The 23,631-nt window shown below is 39.4% G+C and overlaps 1 protein-coding gene across 6 annotated transcripts in view; it reads right to left on the bottom strand.

Moving 5' to 3' along the window:
- The window catches only part of umad1 (UBAP1-MVB12-associated (UMA) domain containing 1), a 30,270-nt gene that overhangs the window by 5,926 nt on the left and 713 nt on the right, over positions 1–23,631 (bottom strand). For 2 of the 6 annotated variants that reach the window (XR_003983548.1, XR_003983550.1), the window contains exons 2-5: positions 23,533–23,623; positions 21,857–21,965; positions 19,270–20,663; positions 18,122–19,025 (exon numbers count right to left, since the gene is read on the bottom strand). Coding sequence is in view for 2 of the 6 variants with exons in the window: in XM_030412159.1 (XP_030268019.1) it covers positions 7,481–7,566; positions 23,533–23,623 (177 nt within the window). In the remaining 4 variants the exon portion in view is untranslated. The other 4 variants (XM_030412160.1, XM_030412159.1, XR_003983549.1 and 1 more) reach the window with 3 other exon arrangements.

The following is a 23,631-nucleotide window of genomic DNA, read 5'->3' as shown; positions in this document are numbered from 1 at the left end:
TCGAATGCTTGTTGCTATAATCGTTTTTGCTGACATGTACAGCAAAGCGCAAAGTTCCTTATTTATATGCTTTAATTGTGTGTGTGAAAGGTCTGGATATAAAGCGTAAGTGGCGAGAAAAAATACAGTTTTAGTTTCTAAAGTTATGAGACGGAGTCCTTTTTATTTCTAAGTTTTGCTGACAAGTGTGTGACAGCATAAAATAATATAATGTTAATGTTATGAGAATAAGTAATCTCTTCTCTGCTTCCATACTTTACTCGCAGGGGTGTTAATTGATCTTTAAATGAAGTGTCCATAGCGCAAAATAATATGGACTAACGAAAACACTATCCTATCCGCTCCTCTTCCTCTCCTCTCATAAAAAAAAGAAAATTCACCAGCAGTGCTCACATATCAGCAGTGGAGGTGTGCTGTATCTAGATGCCTAAATAGGAATCACTTTGCATGGGTTTTAAGACTACTTAAATGACACAAAGGTCTGGGAAAGTTATCTTTAAACTTAGTTTTAGATTTTGTGTCAAGTGCTGCAATAAAATGCACATTCCAACCAGCTTTTCATAATACTGAAAACAAAGCTGTAATGCTGTCATGAACTGAAGGCATGTTGCTTAATTACAGTGACCACACCGTAATTCAATGTGGCATGTAATAATGCACATGGAATGGAGGAATGTTGTTCATACCACCATTGAGTCGTTTAAGTTGATGGCATTCCACTGTATTTGCACAGGTGCAATACACCTTTAATAGCTGAAATGTGTACACTTTTCATTAAATAAGTAATGATCAGATGGAATAGAAGTTAGAAAGAAAATGTACATAACATACAACACATATTATTTTCATTTTCTATCAATAAAACTGCAGCTATCAGAGAGGTTTGCTCAGGTCGTAAGTTTGTGCATTTCTTTCTTGCACATCTGTGTCAAATGTTTAACATCTTGACATTGCCAAACAGGGGAATTATTATATACATGCCAAATGAAATGTTCTACTTATTTAGTTTGTCATAAACAAAACTAGCCTTAACCAATTATAGCCACAGTACAACCCATAGTCATTACTTCACCAAGTTTCCAGTGTTTTTCGAGGACTCCTGAATGAATTTTATTTCACCATTTGTGAGTGAGAGGGCTTATTTCACACTAAGTTCAGCATCAGAGTTTACCCACTTATAACACCACCACAAACAGGTATTGTATTCAATCAGATCGTATCCTGCTCCAATTATATGCCACACAGCACGGGCGTAATTTTGGGGGGGGACACAGGGGACATGTCCCCTGCACTTTTTCAACAGGCCGTTTTGGTCCCTTGCAGTTTTTACTGTCCAAAAACCATGTTACGCTATATTTAACAAAGACATGTCAAGCACTAGGACCAAGCGGAAAACGGCCCCTCAAGCTGAAGCCTGTTTCCCTTAGTTTAGACCGCCCACAAGCTCCTCGATTGGCTCCGCCGTTTCTTGTGTGATTGGCCGTCCCCGCTGTCACCCCATGTTGCTTGCACACCGGTCTGCTAGTTGCCCAGGAGTCCTTATTAATCTGCCTTGCGTGTGTGTGTATGTATGTTTGGTAATTAGGTGCAGCCAGGATGTAAATGACCAAATAATAGCCAGGGCGTTTATTTGTTTCAATCACTTAACAGATCAGGCGTTTATTTGGGACCAGGCTTTAATTCAACAGTTGTGCGTCTTCTGCAAGTGAAGTTGGTGCAGCAGAGGAAACGACTCACCTCTGCTGTCACTCACGGTGGTGTACATTTGTTTCGCCATCGCCCTGATCATTTTGTGGGACACTCTCTCGTGGCGTGCCCGTTTGCTGATAACTCATTCCCACATGTTTATCTCAAGCTCCTCGCTAGCCTTCTTCCTCCCTCCACCAGGCCCTGTTGCTGTCCTCCTTGGACAGACGCTGAAGCTCTGTTTTATTTTTTCGCCAATCTCTCACTCTCTTGGGGTCGACAGAGAAACGTCTAGCAGCTGCTTCTCCCGAGCTTTCCTCTGCATATTTTACGAAGAAATTTTACATTTCAAGTCGTACTTTTTATTGTTTTGCTGCACCGGAGCCATGGCGATCATCAATGTGATAGTGACTGACAGAAAGGAAGCACAATACATGAAAAAGGTGAAGAAGAAAAACGTGCAGCGTCTTCTTCCTTGATTAAGAAAAATAAATAAATTAGACTTGGCATTTATGTTGAAAAGCTGCAACTGCAAAAAACACCAACAATGAAAGATTTAGGGAAAAATACAATAAAACCTCGGATTACAAATGTGATTTTATACATCCAAACTCATGAGAATTGTAAAACTAAGTTTTTTCCTCTATAAAATGAGGTCTGTTTACCATATATTCCAAAAATAAGTGTAAAATTGGTGGTACTGAGTTGGAGTGAAGTTGACTAACAAGGTGAAACACAGAATTGGGTGAAAGAGTTGGAGTTTTATTAAAAATACTTGTCCCCCCCCTCCACCTCTGAAATCAAAATTTCGTCCTTGCCACACAGTTACCGTGTTTATATTTTTTCAACCACCTTGAGATTTGAGCAACGGTAGGAAAAAGATCAGAGATCAGTAATTATTATTAGTAAGCACAAGTATTCGTATAACTTAAAAGTAGAAGACCACAGAGTTTTTGTCAACTTCCTTTGTCTTCACAATCAACAATCTCTAATGTAAATACAAACTTGTTGGAGAAAACACAAGCATTACAAGCCGACTAATCACAAGCTAACATAGGTGGATTTCATCGTTCGATGTCGAGATTCAGTTCCCGTCGGTCAGTTCGGCAGGAAGAATCGTTCATATCGTTCGTTCGTTCATTCAGTCATGTTTCGGGGACAACGTCGTTCAGCCCCCCGTTCTTAAGCGATCGTGCAAACGGTCACCATAACACTGTAGTTCAAGGCAAATGCATAGCTGCAACTTCATGATTATGTGTACTTTTAGACAACTCAACAGTGGATAATGTGTTTATTCACCTTGACATTAAATTGATGTATTGAAGGTTAGCCAAGGGTGACTGACTGACTGAATGAGAACGATGAGCTACGAACAAAATGATTTTTTTTTTTTCAAGGATACGGTTGCTAGGCTTTCCTGTTTCTCATTGGCTAAAATTCGACGACAGTGTCCTAGACTCAGCATATGATTGGCTGGCTCTCAGTCATCTTCACCACTCTGATAACTAAACAGTGAACAACACAGCAACTAGTCTGTGAGAACGAAAAAACTAACGAGAGGGAAGTGAAACGTGGAATCAGAACAGTTTGTTCATGTTAAGAGTCATTCCTTCGAACTGATTCGTTCGCCAACGATCCATCTTTACAAGCTAATATAAGAGCCCTAATTTGGTTTTATTCAGCATCATTCATTATTAAAATAAATGGGATCATTATAGTCTCCCTTTATATAGACCAATTAAAACAATTTCTGTGCAATGCTATTGTTGCCATGTTAAACCTGGATACAATTTATTTGTGGACAATCCAGGACAATCACCACCACGTTGATCCTTGGTCACCATAAACAATTTATGAAGGGTCAAAATGGCCACACTAGCACTGCATTCTTTCAAGAAAAGAAATGATCTGAATGAGCTATAACAAAGGAAAACTACAGTGCTCCTGTTTAACAATTAAAAAGTTAAAAGTTAACAATTTTGTAGCTCGTTCTACTTGGCATCTTATTTGCTGTGGCACTGGCATATGGTTACATATTAAAGTTAATACTGATATTTAAAATCAACTTAGGGTATCTTGAGAGAGCAGACACCAGCCTTTACTTCTGTAACATTCTACATAGGCACAACATAGACAATATGCAGCAATGACTTTAGGGTGATACTTTGCTGTAAGGTGTATCAGAAAAACTTCAAGAAGTGGAACTAAATGCAAACCTACTGGGCAAAGCTCATTAGAGGGAACACAACATTATGTCCTTACTCTTAACCTTTGAAGAGAGAAATGCCCACATGTTGTTTTTCATTGAGCCTGAGGTTGAGTCTGTCTAATGTAGGTGTGGCTTACACATGCATTGAACATGAAGTGCTCTTGTCTTAACCATCTTTTCTTAAATGCTAAATTGATCTTTTCTTGTAACATGTACTGCCTTCAGAGTGGCGCAGGACTGGATTTGAAATTCATCTGGAGAGGCAGATTTGAGACTTTGTTTTGTAGTTTAACATATAATTAAAGGCAAATGTGACACTAAATGTAGAGAAGATGTTACAGGAAATGGTTATTCCTCTGCAATTAAGAGGCGGCGGTTTCCTGTGGGACTAAAACGGAGGGAGGGTGGAGGAACAGGGTCCCAGGTCTGGTTTTCTGTTATGCTCTCCAACAGAGTTTCTATGAAACAAAACACAAAACAAGGATCCTACACCTGGGAATTATTATCATGTCTGTAGTAGAAAGCTATGATTATGTATACAGTAAAGAATTGTGTTCGTATTTTTCTGCATATCTTTATGAGTTCTAGTTCAAGGTCTAAGTTCTAGGAATGTTCTTTACAGGGTTTTTTTTGCGAAAAACTATTAACTGTCTGGAACATTCCCTAAAGGTACTCCGAAGGTTATTTTGTGTACCATTAAGAGAACCTTTCGGGAATGTTCCCTGAGGGTTCTCAAAGGGTTAATATGTATAACCATCAGAGAACCTTTAGGAAATGTCCCCTGAGGGATCCCTGAAGGTTTTTGTGTAACCATCAGAGAACCATTAGGGGACGTTCCCTGAGGGTTCTCTATAGCTTTTGTTATGTAACTGTCATGGAACGTTCCCTGTAGATTATATCAAGGTTTTACGAAAATAGTCTTCAGAGAACCTTCAGCGAACCTTCCCTAAAGGTTCACAGAGGGTTTTATTTATAAAGCTTGAATGTGTGGGTTAGGTTTATTTCAGTTCATGATGTATAGCGAAGGATTGTCATCATCATCATATATTCATATAATAGTTCTGTATCTATCTCCAGCTCCCTTTCTCTCTCTAGAGCCATTGATTAATGATTAATTCAAGGATGTATCATTTTACACATTTCAAAAAAAAAATTATTAACTGGTAATTTATTCAGTCATGAACAGCATTTTCACGTGAGAGTGGAGTGAGTTATCAAATTGAACATCTATCTATACATGCATGGAATCTCTGTCTGTCTGTGTGTGTGTGTTTGTATGTGTCTGTTGGTCAAATATCTCTGCGGATAAGGATCACACTGACCCGAGACTTTCAACATGGCGTGGCCACGTGCGCACCAGAGCCAATCACTGCACACCGTGGCCACGTGCGCACCAGAGCCAATCACTGCAGAGCTCAAGCCCACGACATACCTGAAGAAACAAGCGGATTTATACCTGCAGCGGCGTGAGCTGGACCGGGATTTTGCCGGCGGTTCGGTCCGTTCCGTTCTGTTCCGTTCTGTTCTGTTCTGTTCTGTGCATCTAAACTGACTGTTGTGGATTAATGTGATTAAACGAGTCCGGACCGAGTCTGTTCGGGTCTGAGGAGATCTGGAGACGTGCGGACAACAAACTGGAATCGGAATCTGTGGATGTTCGTGTGTAGCTAGCCGTTAGCTAGCTGCTAGCCGCTAGCTACACGGGCCACCTCCCGAGGCGACGGACCGGACGCATTGGCACGTCCAAAACCGGACCTCAGGTAAATAATGTCCGCCACGCTTTTTCGCGAACATTGCCGTCACGTTTGCTTTGTGTCTGGTGTAGGAAGAAACGGTAAAAACGGGCTTTTGTCACGAAAGTGTCCAAGCAGCAAGTTTGGTTGTTGAGGAACAGGAAGTTGTGGGAGGGACCTAGGTGGATGACTGACATGCAACGATGGTCGGTGTGTAGACAGCGATATTGAGAGTTGAGAGATTTGTGACATTTAGCATGTTTGGAGTGTGTAGTTAGTGTGTTATGTAGTGTTTGGTGTAGTGTGTTTAGTGTGTAGTGGAGTCGGTTTTTTGTTTAATGAGTCAGAATGAGGAGAAGCAGTGCAGCTCTTCATTCAGCTGGAAGGAGCTCAGGCAGACCTGAGCATTGCCTGCATTTAAATGTAAATAGTTACATATAACTTTGTACATTTTTTAAATGTATGCACAAATTTAGCAAACAACAATTTATATTTGCATTATATGTTTGTTAAACATATAACATTGTGTTAATACAGTATGTCAAAATGAAAAAAGAACTGTACAGTCACACATGTGAGGTTGTGCTGAAAATAATGACACCAAGTAAATAGCTTTTAAGGTGAAATATAATGGCAAAATCAAAAATAGTCAAAAACAGCCAATTATACCCTGGAATATCGGATGTCACAACAAACCTAAATATCCCTGACGTCCCACCTTCAAACACAGCCTCATTTGGCCATCCATGAAAAAGCTGCTTAACCTCCCACTTTTTTATAGGAATACACTTTTCTTACGGGCACTGCACTAGTAATTAAAATTTCAAATTGAAATTAACTATAACCTCTTTCATAGACAGTTATGGTTACTGATGAAAACTGGTACAAGAGCTAACACACTGCCATGACTATTGAAAATTTGATACAAAACATAAATGAAAGTTCGAATTATTCAAAGATTAAAAAAAATAATAATAATTATCAAGATTTGTATTTCTTTTAATATGACATCGCATCTTGTAGCCCAACTAAATGTAGGTGGTTTGAATAAACTTAAAAGTTTAGTTTATTTGCTCTTACAGTGTGCGGGTTACAAGCACAGGTTGTTGCTTAGCTCAGCTTAATGGGTGTAAAACTTGGCTTATATCTACATATATACATTTTTACACTGTTTTGTGAGATAATAACTTTTCACTGTTAATAACTGCCACAGTTTTCTGTTGAGAACACTGTTTATGTGTGTGTGTGTGTGTTGCACATGTAGGCTTTGAAGTGAGGTTACAATGTTGCTGCATCGCAGTGCTTCTTGTTGCACCATGTTATTAAAACAAGAGGGATGAGCCGCTCACTAACTGTGTGCCATGTGGAAGCTCCAGGATGCCATATGGACAAAAGGTGCGCGCACACACATACACACACCACTGTCCACAAAAATGTCCTTAATTAGAAACTAAGCAAGTATTAAAACTCATAAAGTGAAAGTAACAACAGTCAGAGGGTCAGCAGAGCTCTTTGGATGCTGTTGTCTCAGCTCAGGTTTAAAGCCAGTATGGTGAATGGTAGTGGCACATTTTGGCACGCTTGCTCTGCCTGGGCCCTCAGCACCTGTCAACATCACACCAGTAGAGATTGTTCTGCATGGGCCATGCAGGAAGAGGCCAGCTGGGATCCAAACAGGGATTGGTTTCAAAGCTGAATCACTCAGTATATTGAGAAATCTAAGACTTACAAACAGTTTTTTGTTCTCAAAACATTGCCCTTTTCTCTCACTGCACTGATTATTGAGTTCACAAGGCTGATTACAACACCACGGGGTAAACTTTATATCATCAACAGAAAACTATGAGCTCACCTTTGATGGCTGCACTATGACGTTTGTTGATGGCTGTGCAATGTTCATGGTCTGCATCCTCCTTCTTTGCTCATCAACTGTCTCACCTGCACAAGAAATGTGGCAGACAGTTGCTTACTGAAAATTGATTATTATATATGTATAAAAGAAACACGATTTCTTACCAATTAAAATTATATCAAAACAAGTTCAAAATAGCTCCTCAGCTATCAAACCTCCATCATAAAAGTTGTTTTTCACACTGTAGTTAAATGTATGGATACCAGCTGCTGCTTACATTGTCAGAAATGTAAAACATTAAGCTAAGCTTAGGAAACATGTAGGCAATACATTAAATGAATGTGATTTGTAGTAAACAGGCTTCATGCAAAAACACCGGTACAATCTGGTGTTGAAACAATCAGTCAATTAAACTAGTGGTTTTCAAAGTAGGGTCTAGGCACCACCAGGGGTGCTTGAGGGGGTTCAAGAGGGTCCCCCGCATGAACAGAGATAATTTAGTTTCAGTATAATTCCATCCATAATAGGTAACACAATGATAGAATGTATGACTGTGTTTCAGTCATAGGTTTCATACACTTTCTATAGCAAGACATCTATAGGCTTAATTATCACAGGCACTGGGACAAAAGCTTATCAAATAGGGTCCATGGTCTTATTTGTGTCTTATTTGTTTAGGGGCCCTTGATATGAAAAAGTTTGAACTGCTGAACAAAAAAATTAGTTAGAAAAAAATAAATCTATATATTAATATTGTTGTATTAGAATCAATAATTAATTAATTAAAGATTCATCCAAGCTTCTAACATATGAAGAGTTGCTACTTTCAAGATGTCACCTTGGCCTCTGGGAAAATGTGATTTTTGCTGTTTACTCACCTTTCTTGGCAAAAAAAATTATCAATCAGTCGACAGATTAGCCTGAAATAATTACTAGCTGCAGCCCCTGTACGCAGATATACATTTTGCACAGATATGCAGGTAACTAGAGATAAAATTGAATATCTTGGACTGACTACTGGTCAGACAAAACAAGCCATCTAGCTTCCCTTTAGAATATTGTAATGCACAGTTGTATCTATTTTCTGCCATTTTATACACTAAACAATTAATCATTTGATTGAGAAAAAAGATACGCAGTTTAACTAATTGTCAAATGATTGTAAACTGCAGCCATACAAGTAACTCTGAAAACCATTTCAACTGTAGTTACCTGTAATCCTATATGCCTGCCTTTTTGGTTTAACCGAGAAAAAACACAGAACACATCTACAAGACTTACTCAGAGTTGCAGTGTCAAAATATACCCCAGATTACAGTACACTGGCCACATTTTGCTTGTAGTTGTAGCTTGTAATGTGGTTAGCTGCACATTCTTCACATCAAGATTTCAACTACACAAGAGCTGCTGACTGAACTGAATGTTCACACCTGTGTGCCAGAAGATACAAATAAAACCTTCAGTCCTGTTATTTATTCTCAGTCCATGTCCCTACCTATTTTAAGGTTCTGCCGGGGGCCTGGCAGCAGGCTGCTGTCACTGAGTCAATTAATTAGATCTCCCTCATCAAGTGGCTCAAACACTGAGTTAGTTGAGGCACAGATGGGAGAAAGTGAGATGGTAATGTCTCCTCCTCTTTCTCTACAGGTCCAAACTGACTTTGTCCACATAATGACATCACACTGATGTCACTGTCTCTAATCTCAGCTCCATGTGTCTCCACGGCAGCTTCACTGATGGTAGAGGAGTGCTGTCCTCCGAGATTCGACAAGGCCCAGAGCCCTCTTTGTGTGCATCTATCATACTGATACACATGTACAATCATCTGATCCACCAACAACTTAGATTATGTTTTTTTTTCCTCAAATTTTCGAACCAACATACAAACAGACACTGGTAAAACATAACTTCATTGGCGGAGATAACAAAAAATATTGACTATATTATACAGCATCACTGTTAGAAATGTCAAAAAAATTAGAATTTCTTCTTTCTTCTTTGCAAACAAAACATTTCATCACAGGTGATGTAATGAAACAGGAAGTTGTTTTAATTCACACAAACTTTATCCAATCTGCCCCAAACTTTGTGTGTTTTGATGTCCCAAAGACATCAATGATGCTGTCCAGAAATTGTAAGTTTTCATCAAACTGCATTGCCATGGTGACCAACTATTCACAAGGAAGTTGTTGCAGAGGGGCCAGCAATGCTGAAAAACTTACTTGGCACACATGTCAACTGTAGAAAAGGGTGATATTCGATATTGGTCTCGGGACTGTGTGTGGGAAAATGGCTCAATAGCGCACCCTACAATAGTTAAACAAAGTAGCCCTTGCAATACATTTTACTGCAGTGTAGGAAATTTGGCAGCCAGTAAGAACAGTCCACCACTTTTTGAATTTAGTGTTTAAATTGAGTGTATTTTTGGCCATTTACAGGGGTTTTACTTTAATAAAACTCTCCCTGGAGGTCATTCCACACCACCTCAAACTTGGTTGTCCTATAAAATACACCTCACAGACAAAAAGTTATCATTAGGGTGTAGAAGTTCAACAGCATGATTGTTGTAAGAAGTCAAATGTTGTCATTTTGACAAGGAGCAGGAAGTTGTTGTAACTTGGGGGTATAGGGTCGCATCTTTCCCAAACTTAACATGCTTGGTCAGAGTCCCGGCCTAAAGACATTTTGTGAGTTACAGAATTGGGTGTGGCAAAATGGCATGAAAGTGCTCCCTACAACACTTCAAACTTAGCAGCACAAAATTCCAAGAATCATTAAGCTGACAGATATTTCCATGGCTCTGGTCGTCCCGCTGTCCAACAAGAGGGAGGGAGAGTTTACCGCTTGCTGCTGCATCGCTTTTTAGCTGCACATAGTCTGTGTATTTCAATTCATAGCTGGCTACTACAGAGGAAAGGAAAACTACCTCAAGTAAAAGGTAAAAACAAACTGTATACAAATAATAAATGTTGTACCCTTCACATTTATTTTTAAAGGACATTGTTCAATTCATTAAAGTTGTCTAGTGGTAGTGAATGTACATTACAGGTTACAGTTTGATTGTGAATAAACTCCTCAATACACAAGAAGAACTTCTGTTTGAGTGACAGCTATCACTACCTCTGCTTATATTCATGCTGCTTGCCCATGCTAATTGCTAATCTACGCTAGTGATGTTGATCTGGACAGAATGGCAGTCTGGTTGTCATGGTAATAAATACATATGACCAGCCCCAATTCTCTGTTTGAGACAGATGGACCATTAGACAAGAAGAAATGTGACTGGAGGGGGGTTAAATATCTAGCAGTGATTTTTACTGTATAGAAAACATTTTTATTTCATTTAATTTTAAAAGAAATTCACTAAAAACATTTAACAATAAACATTAAACAAAACTGTGTGCAATTATTTCCGACTTTTGCCGCCTGTTACTGTCCTTCGTTACAGAGATTTCACACCTCACCACTCTCTACTCCCCTTTTCCTGTCATTTCAAGTTTCCGAATGAGTCAGAGGGAGCGGAGTGAGCAGTCTGTTCAGACGGACACAGGGGTCATGTGTACAATGCGATCTTTAATTCCGAAGATGATGATAAATCATATCAGTACATTTTAGTATTAATTACATGTGTCCATGTACTGTACTCACCAAGGAAAAGACTGAAGCAATTTTTGGAGCAACTTTGTTCAAATTCAAAGTAAAGATTTACAGAAGAGACAGAAACAGAAATACAATCAACAAAAAAAGAAATGATATAAAGAAATAAAGTAAAGGAGTGGAAAAAGATTTTCAACTAGCCCAAAGATTTAAGGCAAATAAAACATCTTAAAAAAGACAAACCCCAGATAGGTAAAGACTTAGGAGTAGGCCTGGGCAATAAACCGAAAATTTACCTATACCGAAATTTACGACGATAACCGACGTCATTTTGGCCATGTCGGTATATTCGGTGTCATAGGCATAACATCCACTAGGGACAGGGGACATGTTAGGTCCACTTGATTAATCTACCCCGGCGTATACCGATGTGCTTATTTTACATTAATTTGATGGCATACTCCGCCACTGATGCAACACCAGCTATGCCAGGTTAGTAATCAAGTGAACCCACTCTCGCTGTGAGTCACGGACAGTTTGTGTAATGATGCTGCGTTCAAAGGCTGCAACAGGCCACTGTCTTCGGCCGGGCCGTCCATTGATCAAAAATTTGTGTTTTGTTTTTTATTAACTCAAAATAATGACTGTATTTCCAGCTAGAAAACGCGCATCTCCCTCCTCCCTCCATTGCTGTTTGCATTTGTGTCTCTGCGTGGTCTGACACGTGAGTGTCCTCATGCTGGAAAACGTGACTTCTCACGTACGTGACGTCACTCCCCGAGACGCAAGAAGAAAGCAAAAATATATATTTTTTACTAAGGAAAATGACAAAACTAGTAACGCGTTACCGGCATCAATGATTGTGTAGTTTAAGTGCAACTTGGAGCATGACGATGTAAAGAAAAAAATAAAAACAGTAGAATTAACTTTGAGCAGGTTTGGAGGAAAGTCGGAGGTGTGGACCCATTTTAAACAAGTCGTGGGCCGTGATAATAACATTTGTCGGCTTTGTCGAGTGCATTAAATGCGCACTTGTTGCATTATTCATTAAGATTTCTGTAGTTTAAACAACTCGCAATTGTAGTCGAGAACGTCAGTTATAACAGCCGACTTATTAAACTGTTGTCGGGTTTAAATCGGTCTCGGGCTCATAATTACATTCAGTGTGTCGGGCCGGGCTCGGACACAACGTGCACGGGCTCGGGTTGGGCTTGATTATAAGCTCTACTCGGGTCCAGCCGCCACTTTACTGAGGTTCACCCAGTGTGAGCAGCAGGAGGACGGTGAGCTCACCTCCCAGAACATGGCACTAAATCGCTGGAAACTGATTTAGGGACTGTCATCAAATTACTTAGCATAAATATATTAATACAAAATAATTGCAGTTCTTTCAATATCTTCCATGTCATGTGACCCACTGACTTCTGAAACAGATTCTGTGTCTATCAAAAATATATAATAATAAAGAAAATAATGGTAAAAAAAAGTTCTCTGATGCTCAAGAGGTTAACATATTATTAAGCAGCAATGTCAACTTCTCTACTATTTTGTCTCATGTCTTAGATTCTGATTCTGAAGCCCTCAATATGTTTATCTATTTACATCCAACCTCTTCCACCACCTGCAGTACAACCACATGATTCAATTCGAAGAAATAAAAAAAGCGAGAAGCGAGAAGCTTAGAATTTGTTTATAAAGGACTGTATATTTTATACTTTTAAACCTGTTCAGTTGCTGTTCAATCGTGTGCTACTAAATAAATAATATAAATCTTAACTACAATGTAGTTTTACAGTCCTTTAAAGTGGCATTTCTGTAAATACACAGGATTTTTTTCCCTTTTTTTTTGGTGCCGGGGGGGGGGGGGGTGGTTACTTATCGTTCATTTATCGTTATCGAGGTGAGTTGCTCAATATATCGTGATATTGATTTGAGGCCATATCGCCCAGCCCTACTTAGGAGCTGTCCACACCAACCCAGTTAATTTTGCAACCGTGAAGTTATGTTCCCGGTTTTACTGTTCTGTCCACATGCAACCGTACTTTTGGAACACTGAAACGGTGGTCGTTTGAAACCGGAATCCAGGGTGAGGTTTTCGGCCGATTCGGGTTTCAGCGGTTGCGTATGGATATATGAAAACCGCGAATATTTCCACTGCTTACGTCAGAGCTGAGCGTGTGCATCTGTAAATATTGCACGCGCAGCATTGTAAACACAGAGTAACAAAAGTTAGAAGGTGGTTAGAGGTTAACTAGCTTCGCTTGATAGCTTGGCTAATATAGACGTGACAAAGTTGTTGTTTATTGGCTTGCTGTCAGCTGTGTTCTATGGAGGACCAAACCTGACATAAGTATAAATGAATAAATAAATGCATAAATAAATACATAACTAAATAAATACATACATAAATAAATGCTGAAATAAATAAATAAATGTATAAATAAATAAATGCATAAATAAATAAATGCATAAATAAATGAATAAATAAATAAATGCTGAAATAAATGTATAAATAAATAAATAAAAGTATAAATAAAAGAATAAATGCTTTTTATTTATTTCTACATTTCTGTTCACCTACATGTATTTATTTCTGTTCACCTACATTTATTTATTTCTGTATTTCTGTTCACCTACATATATCTATTTCTGTATTTCTGTGTCCATATGTAAATGAGGAGGTAGGAGGTCCTAACCTCAGTCAAGAGCATAATTGGTTACAGGAGTGTGCTCGATGAGGGTCTACTACTTCTGCCTCACTAGCAGCGCTGATTCCTGTACACTGTACAGGGATGTTGCTGGCTACCAGCAAGCCCGCTCAGCTAACTGTTAGCTGCAGTTGTTGACATTTGTTCATGTAGCTCTGGTTTAGTTATGAATTTGACTGGTGTTCATTTTAACTTGCGAGGGTCCCAGGTGTGCTGGTGGTGTGGTTTGAGAATCCCGTCTGGAGAGAGAGGGGTCCTCAGCCATGTCTGCTAACCAGAAAAAACATTCTGCTCATCGCTCCAAGTCATGTATATGTGTATTCTAGACGAGCGCTACAGAGCACAAATCGTCCAAAAGTGCATGTTGTCGGTCTCATATCTTTGTCGTGAATGTCTGTACTCTCAAATAACTCATGGGTGGAACAGGCTGAGGCATTTGTTCATGGCGAGCGGCTCGAGAGCGGAGTGGAGACCCCTTTTAGCTCTTATGTTAGCTGTTAGCTGCTCGCTGTAGCGCAGCGTCCAGGTTACCTTGTGACACCGGTTACCATCGGGCATTTTTCATTCCGCACTGTTCAAATGGTCGCTTAAAGCCATCGTTCCGAGCCGCATACATCGTTATTAAGCTGAAGCTAAGTCAGTGTGAAAACTGTACACTGTCATACAGCCTGCTGGTCAAACAGTCTGCAGAGTACGTTGACATCCAGCCCGAGCTCAGCGTGTGGTCAATCAGCTGTGGCAAATCGTGAGACGTCCAGATCAACCTGTGATACAAACAGTAGCGACAATGGTTCATAGGAAAGCCCAGACATGTATCTCACTTCTCGGTGGTAACATGTGTCAACAGTTAACCTGGACGCTACGCTCTTAGCGCTACAGCGAGCAGCTAAAAGCTAACAGCTAACTGCTAACAGCGGTGTCCACGCCGCTCGGCGTGAACAAATGCTTAATACTGTTCCACACATGAGTTGTTTGAGAGTACAGAGATTCACGACAAAGATATGAGACCGACAACATGCACTTTTGGACGATTTGTGCTCTGTAGTGCTCGTCTAGCAGTGGTTTGCAAGTAGCAGCCCCGGCTTCTCCGTGTGGATAGAAGTGTTCAAGCCACGTCAAAACGAATACACATATACATGACTTGGAGCGACGAGCAGAATGTTTTTCCTGGTTAGCGGACATGGCTCTCCAGACAGGATTCTCAAACCACACCACCAGCACATCTGGGACCCTCGCAAGTTAAAATGAACGCCAGTTAACCTGTCACACTGGTCGAGGCCATTAAGCTAACTGGAGCTGTTTTACAACGTTACAGAGAGCGAGGCTTGAGATCAGGAATCGTTTGCTTTTGTCTGGCTCTCCGATTTGACCAATCATGCTCTTGACTGAGGTTAGGACCTCCTACCTCCTCATTTACATATGGACACAGAAATACAGAAATAAATATATGTAGGTGAACAGAAATACCGAAATACAGAAATAAATAAATGTAGGTGAACAGAAATACAGAAATAAATACATGTAGGTGAACAGAAATGTAGAAATAAATAAAAAGCATTTATTCTTTTATTTATACTTTTATTTATTTATTTACATTTATTTATGCATTTATTTATTTATGCATTTATTTATTTATACATTTATTTATTTATTTCAGAATTTATTTATGTATTTATGCATTTATTTATGCATTTATGCATTTATTTATTTATTTATTTATTTATACTTATGTCAGGTCTGGTCCTCCATAGTGTTCGGCTGTCATGTCCAGCTGCTCAACCTAATGCCACAACGACGGCGCCTGGATGAGCAACGAAGGAGACTGCTCCTCTTGCTAGCAAACAAACGATGCACCCTTGCGAGTCGCCATTGTTGTTTGTGTTTTGGTATTTGCCACACTTCCCCTTTCCGGTTTTAAACTATTTTGATTGGTTAAAACAGCCTTCCCGTTTTACCGTACATCCCCACCTATTGCTGTGGCATATATATTACATGTATATTGCATCACTTGGTGGTGGATTTTACGGTTGCGTGTGTACGGAGTTATTCTCGGTTATTTTTATTACACCACGCGAAATTTTATTTAACAAAACCTCAGTTGCAAAATAACCTGGTCTGGTGTGGACAGGGCCTGAGTTAGCATAAACTTTATATTGAAACTTGTGGCCAACAAAGAACTGAGAGAATTTGTATCCATCACTGTATTCTCATCAGGGTTTAAAAATTACAGAAATATTTGAGTTGGAAATTCTCATGGAAAGTGGCAACTGTCTTACACAAAGGTGTGAGGGCCAGCTCAATGCTCCTGGTTGCTTTAATTATCACATTTATTATGAACAAGCTTTTCCTTTACTCCTTTAGTAAACATGAAAGAACTGCAGTATGTTTTATAACCGTCACACAATAAATAGTGACAATGGTTGTGTTTGTCTTTATCAAGCCTTCATTCAAACATAAGTGTTTTCTGCCTGGACAACTAAGCACAGAAATGGGTGGACACTGCCATGGCAGAACTGGCTTACAGCCTCGCCCTGCTGGGACTTTCCACAGACTCAGCCTGGTCTGGCCTGCCTGACAAAGTGAAGAGCTGTGCTTCTGTTATCTAGTCCATCAGCTCAGCTTTGGACATCTGTTCTGATCAATTGAAACCTACCAGATGCTGCACAAGTGAAAGAGAAAACTCTACTGAAACCTCAAGTGATCATATTTGTCAGAGCTGTATTTGGGATGCCTTGTCATTATTCAAATGTTTGAGTTAATTTTAGCCCTAGACCAGCATGTTGCTAATTGTAAGGCCATCTTTGATAAGAGGATGTGACTAAATGTTATGCAGGGAGTTTACAGTGAACATCTATGAGCTCAGTTGGTTGCCTCAATCTGAAAGAGAAAGCCTGGCTCTGACACTTGTCTCTTCTGCCAAAAATAACATGCAGCTCCTGACCATCTGTGTCAGATTCACTAGCTCTTCCAGTTAGAACCACGACAAGACAATGATACTGCACTTCTCTGGGAGACACCGCAAAATGATGTCTTATTTGGGATGAACCTTGATCCATGTGGATTGTTGGTGGTTTAAGGTATAAAAAGATGGCTTAGACATAGTAAAGTGGGAGGATATACAACAGGAACTACAGGTCAGATATAAAGATAAAAATGATTATCTGCACATTCTTTTTCAGTGTTAAGTAATGTTAGGGATATCATAAGGAAGAGATTATATCAAAATTGTCCATTTAATTAAACTCAGGGGTTGTTACATATTATATCTGTCTATAAATATATAATAAGTAACTTGTGTTCTGTTGTTTTCGCTGCAATTATCCGAGTATACATGCCGGTGAGAAAATCGAATTACTGCCGAAAGCATGTCATACCCCGATACGCTAGGTGGCCCTGCGCCCATTTCAACTAGTGTTAACGGGGCCACCTCCGGCCGACCTCTTTACGTCACCAGCTGCCTCTGCATTCAAGAAAGATGGCGTACGAAGAGCGAGATGAAGCTACATCTTTGTACACTTCGTATATGGTGTACATGATAATGACACAAACGACACAAAGATGCACAATGGCGCTCTTTCTTGCGGTGATTTCGGAGGAAAGACGCCGCCGCCGCCGTCCGTCTACTTCCGGCTCACGGCCCAGGGGAAAATCTCGCACCTGCGCAGAACGCAAAATCCGATCTGATCCGCTGGAAACATATAAATGCAGGAGTTAATGCGACTTTCAATCGAATAATCTGCGTGGTGTAATTCTACTATGAGAAATCCGATCCGGTCCGATTTTAGTCAGACTAAGGTGTATACATGCATCTTAAAAATCCGATCATAGTCAGACTAACGCTGTAATTCGGTTTTCTTGAGTGTCATGTAAACGCACTGACTGTAAAGGGCCTGTTGTTCATAGAAGAACAATGAGTATTCGTAAAAACTGTTATGTTTAAATCAGCGTAAATAGCTCGATTGGGTAATTGCTGCATTCCTAGTCAGCACATTGCTAAACAAAATACATAATAATGGTCCAGTCGTTTTTAGACTTTTTAACCTCTAATGTTATATATTTGAGCTTTCAGGGTATGTAACTGTATTTCATGGTCCTTCTTATTGTATAAAGTTTGCACAGTTGTAATGGATAAATCTCAGTCATTAACACTAACAGTAGTGTTGTAGTCAAGACCGCACCAGCCGAGACCAAGACATTACCGAGACCAGAGAGTACCGAGACCGAGACTAGGCCAAGACATTTGGAGGTCGAGACCGAGACAAGACCAAGACTTTTAGAGGTCGAGACCGAGACAAGACCAAGACCATATATATCCAAGGAAAATCAAAACAAAACATCAAAATGTGAGGTTTTTTATTTAATTTTGCTTTCAAATAAATGCGACAACAAAAATCTTTGCTCTGTTGTTTTCAAAGCAGTACAATGAATGAAACAAATCTCAAATCTAGTAAACTTGTTGTGTTTCACCTCTTGAAAAAGTTCATATTATCAAAACTGAATTGACCCAAGAAGTCACAATAAACCTTTCATTTCAGAGAGTAAGAATAAAAAAAGTAAAGAGTCAGTACCACCTAAATTAAATGAGCTGTGTGAAAGGTATTTTTTGTTAACATTCTTCAACATTGGTCTTTTCTTCATGAAATTACAACATTAATTATTTAGGAACAGCTGAACTGAAAATGATGTCATGCCAAGCCTGAACATTATGTGGTAACAAAACACCCCTAAAAGTCTGAGCTCAACAATAACAGTAAACTCACAAAAGGGCTTTTTGCTGAACCTCAAAGTTCCAGTTTCTTTCCACGAAAACTAAGATTTAATAAGAGCTTTGTTGCATTTCAGGAACATGACAGAATGCAGCATTCTGTGACCTAAACGTGCACGATGGGGTCTCATTATGATGCCTCCTCTACTAAAAACCCTCTCAACTGGTGCAGAGGATGCGGGAACTGACAGCACCTTCAGTGCCAAGTTGTGGAGTTGTGGGAATCTGTCTTGGTTTTTGTACCAGAAGACAAGTGCATTGTCAGCATCAGTGTCCTGTATGGCATCAAAGTATTTGCTTATCTGTGTTCTGATGCTTGAACCCTGGCCTGAGCTGCGCTTTTTGTGAGCTTTGTAGCGAGTAAGAAGGCGTGGGCATTTGACTGGAGGTGAATCACTGGATGGATCTCCATCTGTGGCTCTGCACTCTTCACCTTCGCTGTCCATCAAGTTCTCAACCTCAGAGATCAAAGTGTCTGAAAAATACAAGCAATTGAAAGAAAATGACTGAATTAGATAGAAAGACACATAGCAATACAATGTCACCAGGTATCAAATAATTAACTCCTCTAACAACAAGTTGTTTAGAACAAGCATATTCCCAAAGGTGAATTACAAAGACGGTATCAGAGTTTTACAATATGAAATTAAAACCTAATAAATTCCATTACAAGGCTAATTCAGAATTTTTCTCTCAATGTAAAATGTATGTGCATATACCTGTCAGTGTTTTCTTCAGATCTTCTCTGAAGTTCTTGAGTGATGTTGCATTTTGCCCATTTGTAACATCCAGATCCACCCAGTTTAATCCAAACTGTGGGTCAAGCATTGTGGCCAAAAAGTACACATTGTGGCTGAAAGGTTCCTCTTCCCCACTGTCTTTGGTCATGTTTGTTTTGGCAAAGATTCCACTGAATCTTCTCATCAGAGACTGACGAAGGGCCTTTACTATTGGCCGACACTGTATTCGTGTCTCCTCCATCTTCACAAGATGTGTATGCAAGTCCAGAACAGTCGGTACCACTATGCTAATGGTAACTGCTTTCTCTCCCTCTGTCAGGTCTGTTGCCTCCGAGAATGGTGCGAGAATTGAAGTCAATTCCTTAAGCTGGTTCCACTCACGAGTGCTGAATACCACTTCCTCATAATCCTTGCAACACATTTCAGTCAGAACTTTATGGTCCAGAGCTGTGAGGGCCTGCACTTGTTTGAAAGTGCTGTTCCAGCGAGTGTTGTTTGCAGCTGGAATAGTCAATAGTCAAGAGTCAAATGCAGCCTCAAACTTGTCTCTGAACTGTGAGCTGCTGTGCAATAGAGTTGAGAAGCGTGACGTTTTGGCAATGGCGCGAGAGATGGCTCTAACTTCCTTCATGCCGTCATTCACAACTAATTGCAGGGAGTGAGCAAAACAAGAAATACGTTCACCTGATGACCAGGGTGGCTCTGTGTCTTCCACAGGATGCATGTCCTCCCATAGGTGCTCATCATCAAGGTTTTCCTCCTCACTCTCAGTGTCATCTGACTGCTGTTGTGGCATGCGAACTTTAAAAGCACACTTCATATTAGCGGCATTGTCTGTGACAATATAACTGATCTTTTGACGGATACTATATTCTTCTGTGATCTCCTCAAAGGCAGAGGAAATTCGCTCTCCACTATGTCTGCCTGGGAAATGTCTACAGTCCAGCAAGTACGATTCAAGGGCATAGCAATCCTTTGACTTGTTGCACAAATGAGCTGTTACTCCAAGGAAGGAGCGAAGCCTGCGATCAGACCAGATGTCAGTAGTTAAGGACACTGTTGATTTTTTCTTCAGCTTCTCCAAAACAGTCTCCTTAACTTGCTTTACCAAAACTGGTATGTATTTCTCAGTAATTGTTCTTCTTGAGATTGGTGTGTACTTGTTATCCACAGTCTCAAGAAAGTCTTTAAAATGTTCATTTTCCACAAGGGAGAGTGGCAGACAACACCCGATTATCAAATCTTTGACAATGGCCTCACTGATGGCTTGCTGCCGTGGGGAATGTAGACTGTAGAGCTGCACTTTCTGGGCAAAGGATGGGATAGTTGGCTGTGTAGCATCTGCAAGTTGTCCTGCCTTGTAGTCCAGGAACCTGAAATTCAGGAGGAAATAAAATGATTAGGTGAAACAAACACCAAGAGAGAATTCTCAGAAATAATGGTGTAAGTTGTGCAGAGAAAAGGTGTCAAAGCCTGTCAATGTGCTTAATTGATGTGCAAATATTTAAAAAATATTATTTCTCCACTTAAAAGTACAGTAGATTAAAATATTTTCCCCATTTTTTTTTTTCAAAAAAGGTTAGTAAAGTGAACTTGTCATCCAATTTATCTGCAGTTTAAATATAATTAATTTAGTTGCTTTTTTAGTTTATTAACTTTTTTAACGTTTGCCTTAAGATTTCAGGTGTAAGCTGTGTTAGGTGCTTTGATGAAAACTCTTTGAACAGGAAACAATACATAAATCTATACAGATAGATATATTTGTGCTTCGTGCCAACACACCATGCATCACTGTGATACTCAATATAACCACTTTTTTATAAAATGAAATTAAACATCACTTTTAATTAGTCTACTGCTTTTAAACAATCTTTTAAGCTTCATGCATTAGCATTAGTTACCATTTTTGGAGTGTCTTGAATGAAGCTTTTTAACATTTTTATCAAACAAATATTAAACTATTGAGCTGAGGAGTCTGTCACTGTAGTTAGTGGTATTTTCTTTGACAGTTGTTTCTTAAAATTATCTGCTATATATTCATTCAAAAAATCTTACTGTAAATAATACACATAATGAACAGATTAAATGTACGATTTGTTTATAAAACTACATCTACATGCTATTGTAGGCTTGATTTCAGCTATATCTCTTTTGAAACAATGTGTTTTAAACCATTAATTTGGCCTGATTTATATTTTACCCATACATTATTCCTCAATGCATGTTCTTTCTATACTAGCACACACAACTCCAGTTTGACTTGACAAAGCCTCGTGTGTGTATCATACATTTTGGGGAGGAAATATGGCGCATTTCATCGATGTTGTTCCGTTATCTTGCTTGTGACAACAACGCCATGCTAGCTAACGTTAGCAAGCTAACTTAGCTGTAGGCTAATATAGTCGGTGCTTTGAAAGTTAGCAAACAAATGCAAACGACCCTGAAAGAGTTGAGCTTATTTTCGCTTATTGTATCTGGATGGGGGAGTTGACATTTACCAAGACTTTTATATATATATATATCGTTAATGTTAAGCTTTGTACGGTAACGTTAACTGTTAGCTTACCTGTCTTTATGCTTCCTTTCGAGGTGACGGTAAAAGTTTGACGTCGTCCCAGCTGTTTCTGTGAGCAGAGCATTGCAGAATTTGCACACTGCCGAGTGTTTACGTTTACCTTTATAAATAAAATGTATATATATGTAAAACCATATTTAATGATAGCTGAGTTGGCAGACATCTGTCCTTCACACACGGGAGTTCACACAACCACTTTCCTCCTGTCGTCTCCATACTCTGCGTGCAGGGGGGCGTGTCATTCACTCTCACACTGACACCGGGCAGGTAGCAGCTGCAGCTGGAAGAAATCTTTACTCTACAAATGATTTGAAGTCAGTCATTCCTCTTTCACTCTTATCTGTAAGGCATGGACACAGAGCGGTGGTCTTGACCGGTCTCGTTCAGAAAACCCGAGTCCGCCCAGTCCGAGACCGAGACAAGACCGAGTAAAAATGCCCTCGATTTCAAGACGAGACCAAGACCCTCAAAAAATGGTCTCGAGACTGATCTCGAGTACTACAACACTAACTAACAGGATGTACCTAAATATATCTACTCATTGGTGTACCTAAATTCAGATTTGAGGTGCTTGTACTTTAACTATTTCCATTTTCTGGTACTTTGTTTTTCCACTCTACTAAATTTTGTAGTTTAGTTTTTATTGCCAGAAAATTGCTTTTGATCCTTAAGTACATTTAATATCAGATATCTTAAGACTTTTACTCAAGTACTATTTATATGGTTGACATTTTTACCAAGGTACTATTGTTACATGTTGATGAAGTTGTGACCTGGATGACCTTCATCAGCATATATACCTGGGGATTTTTACCAATAACCACTTGATTCTTAAGTCACATATCCAGCATATCACAAAAAAAGCTAAAACTACTGTTGGGTTTTCCATAGAAACAAGTCTTGCTTTTCTTTCTGTGTGAAACGGAGATTTGTGGAGACTATCTTTTGCCTGTTATTGATTATGAAAATGTGTTATTCAAGAATGCCTCTGCTCAATGTCTTCGCATGCTGGACAGTGTGTACCACAGAGTCTGAGATTCATTGCAAACTGTGGTTCTCTCAATCATTGTGTGTTATGCTCAAAATTGAAATGGTCTGCTTTAAAAGCACATCCCTTCGGTCACTGGTATGTTATCATTTACAAAGCCATTCTTGGCAAACTCCCTATTTAGCTATCTTCTCTTTTAAACTTGAAATGTGAATATTACAGTCTTCATTCTCTTAACGTTTTGCGATTTGTTGTTCCTGGAGTCCAAACGGAACTGGGAAAGCTTTCAGGTTTTCAGCACATACTGCATTGAACAATCCACTAACTGAACTGAATTTCAGATCATTAAAAACACTGAACAGCTTTAAAACTATGGTGAAATTCATTGAGTCAAGGTTGTCTTCATTTAAGTACTTGCACATTTTATCTGATTAATCGAGTGTGCTCTTTCTGTCAATTTGCTGTTGTTACTCTGTGTTGCTGCCATTCTTGGCCAGCTCTCCCATGTAAATAAGAGTTGTGATCTCAATGACAGGAACCTGGTTAAATTAAGGCTAAACAAAAATACAATTATATGAATGGAAATGGAATGGAAAATGCTGTGCTACAAATACACAGAGTGTCCAAATGTTAAAATATCAGGGTTTTTTTTTTTTTTATATATGGTTGTGTTTCTTACCAATGATGACAAAGCCTCCATCTACTTCCTTCTCAGATGTTGACTTCTTTGAGTCTTTCCGGAGTCCAAGGAAACTGAGCATGATTATTCTCTGTCACA

The sequence above is a fragment of the Sparus aurata genome, chromosome 3 (assembly GCF_900880675.1).
Source record: "Sparus aurata chromosome 3, fSpaAur1.1, whole genome shotgun sequence".
NCBI lineage: Eukaryota > Metazoa > Chordata > Actinopteri > Spariformes > Sparidae > Sparus > Sparus aurata.
The sequence above is the reverse complement of the archived record's forward strand: the minus strand, read 5'-3'. Positions and strand labels throughout refer to the sequence as shown.